At 40.2% G+C, this 12,244-nt stretch overlaps 1 protein-coding gene across 3 annotated transcripts in view; it reads left to right on the top strand.

Annotated features, from left to right (window-relative positions):
• The window catches only part of Astn2 (astrotactin 2), a 955,818-nt gene that overhangs the window by 119,397 nt on the left and 824,177 nt on the right, over positions 1 to 12,244 (top strand). For all 3 annotated transcript variants that reach the window (XM_021160105.1, XM_021160104.1, XM_029476271.1), the window contains exon 2: positions 9,216 to 9,403. In XM_021160105.1, coding sequence (XP_021015764.1) covers positions 9,216 to 9,403 — 188 coding nt within the window. The remainder of the gene's footprint in view (positions 1 to 9,215; positions 9,404 to 12,244) is intronic.

The following is a 12,244-nucleotide window of genomic DNA, read 5'->3' as shown; positions in this document are numbered from 1 at the left end:
AGAGAGAGAGAGAGAGAGAGAGAGAAGAGAGACAGAGAGAGGGACAGAGAGAGACAGAGAGGGACAGAGAGAAAGACAGAGAGAGACACAGAGAGACAACAAAAGAGGTAGGGAGACAGAGAGAGATGGTTCAGGAAAGAGTAGCTCTGAGTAATGAGAATCAATTCCATCATCCTTCTAACTTTTTTCAAATCTAATATGAAATGATATGCTTTTCTCCCTTGCCAATAACTCTTAATTCTTCTCTTCTCCTCTCCTCTAAAACCAAGCATAACCATATTATTTTTCTCCACCGAGTGACTTAGGAAACTAGTTTTATATAAAAGATGCAGTTCCCAAAGGATGTAGAAATGGGCAGATTGGAGACAGAGGCAGAGATGAGTGCTGACAGCTGATGGTGGTGCTGGGGTTCTGAGGTACTCCAGGGATGCTCTTTTCTAACTACTGCTGCAGGGCCTCAGCTGTGTCACACCCCCGCCACCTCTCCACCCTCTGTCCCCCCCAGGCGACCTCTCCAACCCAGCATGCCATTCATATCATCCTGAAGGCATGAAGCCTGCCTGCCATCAGGATCTCTTAGTATCATAAGCCATCCAGACCATAAATTCTGCATAGCCTTGTTCTAATGCCCGATCCACAAGGACCATAGCTGGCCTCATACACATTCCTGTAGTGCACAATGTGTCTTGCTTTGTGGTAACTACCACACCATCATAACTCTGCATAGTTTTCTTTTCATTCTTTCCTAGGTTATGATTTTTGTGAGAACAAGAAATTCAATAAATTTACAGGGAATGGTACATTTATTCAACAGATATTTATTGTGCACCTTCTACATGCTACATACTGAGGGCAGGAGGTCTGTGTTATGAATGAATGATTAAAAAGATGGATAAAGAAGGAAAATGAAGTATGGAGTGGGGAGCTGATGCTGATTTTTGTTTGCTGTTGTTTGGTTTGGAGTTTGTTTGCTTGATTTTTAAACCACAACAGAGGAAAGAAAAACCATTGGCAAGATGAGAAAGCCTGTTAGGGTAAAGATCAAATGCAGCTCGTCCTTTAGTCTATTCTCTGTCTCAAGCTCTGTGCCTGACATATTTTAAACAGTTAATAATTTGTGAGAGATACATTACTGGAGGACCAGGGTAATGATGTTGTATACTTTCGGACTAACTGCAGAACCCTGCAGATAAGTGAAAATGTCTCCATTTTTGGCCTTATTTTTTTCTCAATTCTATATTAGACATGATGTAAGTAGGGCAGACTGTGACCCCTATTTTTCAAATAAGAAAGACCATACAAATTCTATAGTTTGTCCTCATGTGAACTGGTCGGTTAATTTAGAGGGAACAGGACACACTATGTTTCTTACCCCAAATACAGTGTTTTTTCACAAGTGCAGGATGTTCGAGTCAAAAAACTGAGCTACATCCATTATCCTTCCAGCCATCAGTCTAAGTGTCTTGTTTCCTAATGGGTTTTTGTTTGTTCATTTGTTGGTAGCTTTGTTTTCTTCTGTTTTGTTTTGTTTTGTTTTGTTTTGTTTTGTTTTGCTTTGCTTTGCTTTGCTTTGCTTTGCTTTGCTTTGCTTTGCTTTGCTTTGCTTTGCTTTAATTTTTCACTTGTGTTGTATGGGGAGTTTCCTGTACCACTCTGAACCAGGGCTTACTCTGTCTGAGTGAAAGAGCCTTAAATGGGACATATGTTTACTGTTCTGAAAGAAGCTATCCCATGTATAAGAAGTGGCTGCCCTCTTAATATGTCTTGCTCTCTCTACAATGGCTATGCCAGTCACTGTGTTTCCTCTACAGTGAGGATACTTGGTGGTCTCTTTTGGCTTCTCCCCAGTGCATTTCCTTATATGTTTGCCACTCTATTACCTCATGAATTTTGTACCTTTTCTTCCATCTGAAGGTCTTTCTGTGTGCCAGATATGGTTTTTATTTATTTATTTATGATTTTAATCTTGCCCATCCTTTGGGCTCCTCTATGAAGACATTAGATCCAAGCAGAAGCCATCTCCTCTTCTCCAAGCTTCTCACTTTTATTTAGAACTATTTATAGCATACCTTTGTTCTCAGTCTCTTGGACTGGGCTCCTGAGGGCAACATATCTCACTGCCAGATCTTAGAAAAGCTTGATTCACTACATGAATCTTTAAAATGAATATACATGTATTTGCGTCTACTACAGAGGTGATTTACAGTCGATACAGAGAAAATGTATCTGCACATGATTAAAATCACCTCTGATCCTACAATTTGAAGAGTACCGTTATTACTATTTTAGTGTATCTCTTCCCAACTCTATATACTTAGGCTCATCTCCAAATAAAATCCTAAGATTGCCTGTTTTCCATATTAGCATCCACTCTCTCACTCTGTGACAACATAATATTTTGAAAGTTAAATTATTTTCCTCTTCATTTGCATTTTCCAGAGTGCCTGCACTTGAGTAAGATGGTGGTGCCATTTCTGTCAAATTTCTCTGTGGGATTCTAGCCATTGCTGAATGTCCTGGGTTGCTATCCTTTCTCCCGAAGACAGTAATAGTTTATTGCAACTTGGGAAGAGTTTATGGAGTCCCTACTTTGAGTTCTGCCAAAATCGCAGCTACAGACTTATATGATTTCAATATACAACAATATATAGTGTATCCAGACCACGAGGATGGGATATGTATATCAATGATTACAAGGGATAGTCAGCATTTTATTATAAAATAGGTTTTGATGAGATGATGATGCTTCACTATAAAGTAAAGATATCTAAATAGGCTTAAGGCTTGTGATAATAAGCTCTGATAGATAAGGTGTGCATGTAAAGTGTACTTCACATATGCTATTTCTGGCCTATGTTTATGCATGACACTGCAGAGGTCAGATGAGGATGAGGATCCCCGGAACTCTAGTTCCAGGAGGTTGGGAGCTGTTCTGTGGATGCTGGGAATTGAACCTAGGTGTACTTAAAGAAAGCAGTGAGAAATCTTAATCACTTAATCTGCCTTGCAGTCACTAAGATACCTTATTCTCTATTTGGAATCTTTAAGATTTCTTCACCAGAAAACACAGCATAAAAAGGTGGTAAAGAGTGGGAGAAAATGAAATCTAGGGGTAAAGTGATAACACAGCAATAAACCATGTAAATAAAAGATGAAAATGGACTGTGAGAAATAAGGCAGCAGAGAAGACAGAAAGATCTAGANGTAAAAAGCATATAGAGGAAAACAGGACAGGAAGGCAGGGTTGTGGGAGGGAATAACCTGGGAGGGGAGCAGTAAGTGTGGTGTAAAGTGAATAAGTAAAAAGAAAAACCTGAATTAAATTAGATTTTAATATAATATGTAGAGTACATGGAAAATCTACAGAAAATCACAAATGTAAGAGAGAGAGAGAGAGAGAGAGAGAGAGAGAGAGAGAGAGAGAGAGAGAGAGAGAGAGAGAGAGAGAGAGAGAGAGAGAGAGAGAATCAGGAAATATCTGTTGGGAACTCAATGTCAAGAAGGAACTCTTTAAGCTTAGAGACCAAGAACTACTCAGAGAGTAGTGTGGGCACTGTTGAGGATAGACATTGTTTTTTTCCAAGGTGATAGGAAGTCAAGGACTAGCTGGCTAGCCCAGAAAATGGAGCAAGATATACATGTAAGAGCGCAATAAATGCAACTCCATCAGAGATAGGGATTTCAGTGTTAAAGCATCTACTTTATTTGGCACACAGTAAGAAACTGGCAGAGTGAGCTTGTTCAGCAAGCCAGCCCTGTGTCCATTAAAAACAGGTCAAAGAAATTGTAGCAAGACCAAAGCCAGCTCTTGAAATTCCCTGCTGATTGATTTTCCAATTGCAGTTTCCCTTTTTCCTACCCCTGGTCCCTCCATATAAACATTTCATTGAAGTCTTCAAGTCGCATTACAATCAAACTTAAAGCAAAGGGGGACTAAACACATTTGGTCGGGAACCAAGACGATTCCCATAAAGGCAGATTATGCTGACATGATGAATATAAAATGAAACAGCAGATATTAAAGTGGGAGAATTGGTGCACCATGCCTTCCGGTCGTAGTCTAACTCCAGCGTCTGCCTCCTCCCACCCTGAGTAGCTTGGTTTTATATTGGAATCATAAAGAAACACAGGGATTGCCTTTTCACCTTTCTCTGTTCTCCCCTGATGGTCTGCAACTTGTGAAATATTCAACAGCCTCAAATCCCCTCAACAGTCCCACAAAACCAAGCAAAAGGATCAGCCTTCATCAGTAATTCTGGGTAGCCCTCCATCCTGCCTCTGAGGCCACTGATGCCTTTCAGCCTCCTGGAAAAGAAATAAAAATCCCCAAGGCGTGTTATGCTTTTAATTGGCTTGTTCTTCCTAATCTATGGCACTCATTGTATTTTTATTTGATTCCTGAAGGTCATTATGAAAATAAGCAGCTCTTCTGATCTCCAGCCATCCTGGTAACATCTCCCATGTGGCTAACTAACCAGCCTTCTGCTTCTATAGCACCGGCTGACCCTCTAGTTGATTATTTGCAGCAGAAATCTGGAGAGAGCTTCCAATGAGTTTGTAAATGGTGTGGCCTCACTGAGGGGGAAGAAGACATTATATGCAATTGCCTATAAGAACTCACTGCCCAGGCAGACAGAGTTAGAGAAGGTACTGATGTTAACTTCAGCCTACCCTTGCCACTGGCTATTACAGCTTCACAATTGATCATCATGAACCTTCTGAGTAAGCCTAGGAAGTAATTGCAAAACACCACATCCTCTTTCTAATCTCTATAATGGTTAATTAATGCAAGTCTTTATCATTACTCTCATGGGCCATTGCAACTGCTTCTGTTCCAGTTAAGGTCTCATCAGAAGAGAAAAGACATTCAGTAAGGTCATTGAAAATTGGTTCATATGAGACCATTTACAGAGACTTGGACAGGACTATTAAATTACATTTCAAATGTTATTCCCCTGCTCAGTTTCCCCTCCACAAGTCCCCTATTCTCTCCTGCCTCTCCTGCCTCTATAAGGGTGCTCCCCACTTACCTACCCACTCTTGCCTCAGAGGCCTAGCTTTCCCCTGTACTGGATCATCAAGCCTCCACAGGACCAAGGGGCTCCCCTCCCAGTGATGCCAGATAAGGTCATCCTCTGCTACATATCCAGATGGAGCCATGGGTACCCCCTGTGTACTCTGTAGTTGGTGCTTTAGTCCCTGATTCTTTTCCTAATTCACTGATGAGACTGAATGCCTTGAATTCTAATTTTTAAAAAGTGTACTACTTTCTTATGGATATGTATACATATGTATATGCATATATACATATGTAAATATATATTTACTTAAACTCCCTAAATCCAGTAAGTATTTACTAAACATTTATTATATGCCAATCATTTTTTCAAGGTGTTTGAGAAATGGCAAGATGTAAGGCATTAAAAGGTCCCTGCTCTTCTGGATAGACAGATAATAAACACATTTAAATAAATATGTATGATAAATTTCTAATAGTGGCAAGTCCTATCAGGCATTTTTTGGGAAAGCAACATAACAGAGCTTGGATATACTTAGAGAGGAGTCCTTAGGGTTGAGTGCCCAGGCACAGCTTCACAGAGCAGATATTATTTGGACTGGGGTGATACTACTGAGAAGAAACCAATTATTAAGCTCTGAGAGGAGAGTTTGAGTAGGATTGGTCAGAAAATACTTATTCTCTGACAGAGGACTGAGATGGCACACTTAATGGATAGATTAAGGCTCATAGGGGTGTAACTCATTACCAAGGGGGATATAGAAGGGAAGGGATAAGTCTGATCAGGTAGAATCTCAGAGAATGTTTGTGTGTATAGGTCATGCCATGGGACTGGGAAATAGCAGAATGCATAGAACTTGTGTTGCTAACAGACTCAGAGCTCCCTGCAGGCAACTCATTTATCTCCATATTCTGAGTGGTTAAGTAGCCCGGAACTATGTAGGACCATGATGAACTATATTGAATGAATGAATGGATGAATAAGAGAGTGAGCGAATGAATACCAAGGCTGTTTGCTTCCACTAAAGTCATTTTCATTTTACAATCTCCTGCTTCCACTCCTATTGCCCCAACAAGAGTCTCTTTGTAATAGTTTAAGTCCTGAGCTATCCTCTGTGATTCAATATTTACTATGTTTCACACACTGTTATTATCATTTAACGTTTACTGTCTGCTGACTGCACACTCATTGCGTGGCAAACAAAGAGCTCAATCTAGTTTTGTTCATGGGCTAATTTAGTCAAGGAAAAGGAGATGCTGCAAGTGCAATTGGCACTGTCGAAATTGCGTAGACTGGAAAGCCACAGAGTCCAGCTGAGAACAGATGCACCAGTAACCTTAAATGTGTCACTAACCATCTGGAACCCTCTGTTGCCTAGTGGGAACATGTGTGGAAAAACTCTCATGCATGATGGGATTTAAAGGCTCCAGGAGAAAAGAGCTCAGATTCCCATCAGTATCCATGGGCTTATTCTACCTGTTTAACCAGGCTGTATTAGCTGGAACATTCCTACTTTGTTGACATTTTATAGACTTAGACAATTCAGTTCTGGGTGTGCTACAACTACTTCAAGTGCCAACCATCAGTCCCAAGTTCCCTGAATCTCTAGTTCTGAGCTTTGATGCACTTATCAAAATGGATGGGGTGATAAGCAAACCATTTCTTACAATACCTCCATCTTACTGTGGCACATCTGCTGTCACAGAAGATACTGCCAGTGTCCCAAGTCTTGAGACAGGGAAGTGGATTGGTGGGAAAATTGAACACTCTAGGCCTAAAGGGGACAAAGTGCAGAGAAAGATCCAGACATTGTCTTCTGCCTAAGTATAAGAATAAGCCCTCACAGTTTGTTGTTTATGGTTGTAAGAGTGAAAGAACTGTGATTAATTACTGCTATCTCTGCTTCATCTCTGGTTGATCGTTCAAGCAATCCAAGACTGTGTACACTTAGAATAATAATTCATCATTTTCTGGCCACTCTGTCTTTTATTTGGGAAGAGGGATGCCCTGGAGGAATGTTCAGTACTGTGAGATGACTTCTGTTGTAGCTTATGGTTAAGAATAAATGGGAAGCCAAGGGGGAAGAAGGTAGCCAAGTTAAGATGCATTTGTAGGAAGTCAGAAAATTAAAGCATACTACCTCAGTCTAGGTTCCTGGATAAATGTCTGAGGAAGGCTGGAGTGTTGGTTGTCTTTTCAAGGATTCCACAGTATACTGGAACACTGAAGAAAACACCGTGAAGAATATCTCCAGCCTTGTTTCATAACAACTGAAAACTGAAATAGAACTTATCTATATCAATAATTATTATGATGATTATAAATCAATAACCAATTTAAAATTCATAACTAACTTTCCTCTTAGCACTTACTAAGAGCCAGAAATACATTCCCTAAGGACATTTGATTGCTAACCTCAAGAAATTAAAGTCTTTTGAGATCTTAGTATATGAGAAAAGTTCAATAGAATATAGTTAAGCTAATATTATTTACTTACTTATTTAAGGTGACTCTTCAGTATCATCAGATAAAATGAGCACTACAGCTATGACATGAGAAGAGCTGATTATATACGTAAAGGTTTGAATTTGGCCATCACACCATCAGTCCTCCTTTGTGTGTAGAAACATACATAGGATCTTTGAGTATAGTAGAGATGATGTCTCAAGGTCACCTTTGTGACCACAATGGACTAAATTTCTAAGCCTTAGATACTGCTAAGATTTAAAATCTTCTTATGGGCACTACTATGTCTCCCAAAGTAATTCTGATTTGAGAGCAGACCTGGTCATTATCCCAGAAGCCAATCTCCCGACTCCTATATTCATAAAATGCACTCATAGGCTTTGTCCTTTTGAGATGTTTCCAGGAATGCCTTGCTTTTGTAAAAGGCACTAAGATTATAATTTATAATCAACAATCAAATACATTTGAAGCTACTTCCCTCACCCTTGTTATCAAATAAGAAATTATGGTGGTGATATAATATTTAATAGAAGCACAATCCATTCATATGTTAGTTGTAAAAGCATTGATGAACAAATAAAAGTGTGCAGTGTTAGGATCTTCAAATTAGGAGTTTTGATTTCACAAATTACTAGAAAGGCCTAATTATTTCCTTCTTGCTATGTGACATTAATAGAGTTGTGCAATAGGTTTGTGTGTGTGTGTGTGTGTGTGTGTGTGTGTGTGTGTGTGTGTGTAAGAGATAGAGAGACAAGGAGACAGGCAGAGATAGAGAGACAGACACAGACAGAAAGAGGAATGTATACTTAATCAGGTATGTGTGTGGAAGTGCATGTACATATCTACGTGTGTAAGTAGATATGTGAAATCAGTATTGGGTATCATCATCAGATAACGTCCATCTTACATTTTTTAGGGAGAGTTTCATTCTCAATCTGGAGCTCAGGGATATGGCTTTACTAACTGACTAGTAAGCTGTGGGGATCTTACTCTCTCCACTTCCAAGATCTGGAGCATATACTACACCTGAAAATGTTAAGAAGAGTGCTGGGGGAATCCTAACTCATGTACTCATGTATGCATGACAACCACTGAACTGACTGAGCCATGACTCCATTCTCCTTCAATTATTTTTAATCAGTGGAGGTATCTGTGACAAAGCTTTCTTGATTTGGAGTTCATAATAATGCATTGCCCAAAATGAAGTTGTGCTTGAGAATGTTTCATAACGTCAGACTTGTCTAGCCCCTTTCCCAAATTAGAGTTAACTCTAGATCCTCAGCTAAACCATATACTATATAGGTCTTTCCAGGTTTTATCCAAGGACTTCTGATCAGTGTCTGTAAAATTCATACATGAACTTAAGAATGTATTTCTCTTTATTTCTGCTAGCTGTGCAACTTCAGAAAACTGTAATACTTTTATTCTCTGGCTTAGTTTCACTTCACTGTTGGAGAAGAACCACCTTTTCATTCATGAGGTCTTAGAAAAATTGCACTGGACACATGAAGATCAAGTGTTGCCTCTCATCCTGTGTTACTTTAGAAATATGGTGACCATGGTTTCCCATCTATAAATGGAAGGGGTGACTCTGGATCATAGGTGGTATAAAGGAAAACATCTGGACAAAATAATTGGCTTCTGGGTTCATGACTTTATGCAGCAACTTTGCTCCCAGAGCACAAAAGTCTGGCATATATCTTACCCAGAACCTTTGCTCTTCTCTTACAGAGATGTCTGGCACAGCAGCAGACATTTCTTTGGTTCACTGGAGACAGCAGTGGCTGGAGAATGGCACATTGTACTTCCACGTTTCCATGAGCAGCTCTGGGCAACTGGCTCAGGCCACTGCTCCCACACTCCAGGAGCCCTCGGAGATCGTTGAGGAACAGATGCATATCCTCCACATTTCGGTGATGGTGAGTATCTGAACATGGGAAGAAGGTTGAAGACAGAAAGAAATATGGATTAGTCTGCAGATGGAAGGAGAGAACTTTCTTGTAAGAGGACGGAGTGATACTCAGAAGATCAGTTGGATGCTGTGGTGTTACTTGGAGTGTCACAATCACATCTATCATCTGTCAGCTGTGACAAACTAACTGCACATTAGGGGAGAAAATAAAGGCTATTCAACTCTGGCCTTTGGGCTGACATATCTGGGAATAGCTGTTTAACATCTGTCACATGCCTGTCTTACTGGGCTTACGGGTGGGGTCTAGTGTTTCTAAATACAACCGGTCTCTCTAGAAATTACTGAGCCGACAAAATTGGAGTAAAACTAGAAGAGGAAGCACTTTCCCGAGTGCTTTACTCCTCATGACCACTACAAGGTAGAATGAAGACATGAGCTGAATGTAGCCAGTGTAGCCACTTAGGACTGTGTCTCTATTTCTCCCTCATTCTTGTTGTTAAGTACTCAGAGGGGAGAAAAACGAACAAACAAACAAAACAAAACAAAACAAAACAAAAACCCAGAAAACAAAAACTTATCCCATGTGCCATACCGGGCAAGCAATAGAACTCTTCTTGAGTATTCAAGCCAACACTGAGTCCCACAGACACTCTTATCTCTCAATTAGAGACTTTATTGGATATCTCTCATTTGTCTAGAACTGTGCTGTACACATTTATGAAAATTGCCTCATTGTAGCAACCCAAGAATGCATGAAGTGAAGCACATCACCTGCATGTTAGAGATAAAATTAGAAGCATAGAGAAGCAAAGGCATCTTCTAGGTCTGTTGAATGACATAACACTTTGAATCTGTTGCCCCCCCCCCCCAAGAGGCTACTAAAATCAATTGAGCAGTCTTCTATTAATTGATTAATTGTTTATTTTAAAAGGATAGAACTCCTGGAGAGAAAGGGAGGGAGGGAGGGAGGGAGAGAGAGAGAGAGAGAGAGAGAGAGAGAGAGAGAGAGAGAGAGAGAGAGAGACACTGTATGTGTGGGACCAGACAATAGCACTTGCTATCTTCTGTCACCGCTCTCTCTCTCCAGTTTTTTGAGGCACTGTGTCTTGCTAAACTTGGAGCTCAGAAATTTGCTAGCCTGGCTGGCTGGTGCCCTCTTGAATTCTTCTATAGTGGGTTCCCAGTTCTGGGACTACAGGTGCATGTTGCCATACCTGGTTTTTTAATGTGGATTCTTGGGAAATAAACTCAAATTTTTCTGTTTGTGAAGCATGCACTCTACCAACTGTACCATACCTTCAGCCAGATTTGCGTTATTGCACTGGAAATAGAAAGCCAAGAAAAGATACATGCAGTATACAGAAAGCATATCAGGTGGTCTTCCGGTGGCATTTGATACTCACAATGCTTCTTATTCTCCTATATTGTACTCTTCAAACCCAATTTGAAGTAATTTAATCTGTTTTACCTCTAGGATGGACTAGTAAGAAAATGAAAATATAAAATGATATACTTAACATAAAAAGAGAATTCGGAGCTCAGAAAAATGAGTGATCTCTCATTTCTTTAGTTAGTTCTTTCTTCCATCAAGAGTCACTATTTAGTGAGATTCTACAGTGGAACGGAACTTTGTTTTAATTTCTCCACAACCAACATTGCAATAGATGTTCTGATTAGGGCTGAGTGAGATCGTGGAATTTTTCTCTTTTTGGAAAAACATACGCATACCCCAACCAGATAGCAATGTTAATTTTGGACCTAACAAGTGCTCTGCACGTGGAAGCACAAATCAAGGCCTTTGTGTTATTCATGGAATGTGTGTGGTAGACTTTTTTTTCATATACATGTATATATTTAGCAAATGATGCAGCCACATGCCAACCCAAGTAGGTGCCTGCAAGCTAATTTGGGGGTGCAAATTTGTAAACACCACTTTAATGTGCTTGCTCAGTTCCCATGGGCTTTGAAGTACCAACCGATGTAGCAAGGGGTGGAGGGTGTAACTGCTCTTCTGTCTTTAATGTTTGAACATGAGCCTCAGCTTCGATTAATATTTATTAAGTGCATCCCGTCTCATGCCATAACATTTACTTGCATATACTTTTTTCCTGTAACCTAGTAACCCATATCAGATTATCTCAATTATAAATGAGTTCTAAATGTACCGTTTCTGTCTCCAGGCCTAGTGTCTATTCCAGTAAACCAGTCTTCCCCAGGATCCCATCCCTTACCTTTTCTCTTTGCTCAGCAAATTCAGTTTGAAAATAATAACTCAGTGTGAACCAGATATCACTTCAATTCCCTGCAGGGTTTGCCTGCAGAAGAGAGAATGAGAAGCTGACAAATTCTATGCATATCACACATACACACACACACACACACACACAACTTGTGGTCCACTAGTTGGGATTTAGATAGATTTCTTACTGTGTCTTTACTTGCCACAAGGACACTTATATCTTGGATACACTGAACCGTCAATGGTGGCTTCTCAAAAATAGTACCAGTTTCTAGGAATATAGGACTCTGGGGCCCTAAAGCCCGTGTGTGACATTTTCTTTCCCTCACTATCTTGTCCAGGTTATGTTGTATCAACTATTTAACTCTTCTGTCCTTTTTGATGTTGTTGTTATTGTGTATGGGGTGCAGGCTGTACTAACATGTGCAACTCCACTAAGCCACTAACTTGAATCTTAAAGGTGCACATCAGAGTTACATAAGGACTTCACTTTTGTTACTGGGAGGCTGTTCCATTGAAAAGGTAGGCCGGGCGTGGTGGCGCACGCCTTTAATCCCAGCACTCGGGAGGCAGAGGTCTACAAAGTGAGTTCCAGGACAGCCAGAGCTA

This window comes from Mus caroli, chromosome 4 (genome assembly GCF_900094665.2).
Source record: "Mus caroli chromosome 4, CAROLI_EIJ_v1.1, whole genome shotgun sequence".
In the NCBI taxonomy this organism is placed as follows: domain Eukaryota; kingdom Metazoa; phylum Chordata; class Mammalia; order Rodentia; family Muridae; genus Mus; species Mus caroli.
This window is presented reverse-complemented; position numbering and strand designations above follow the sequence as displayed.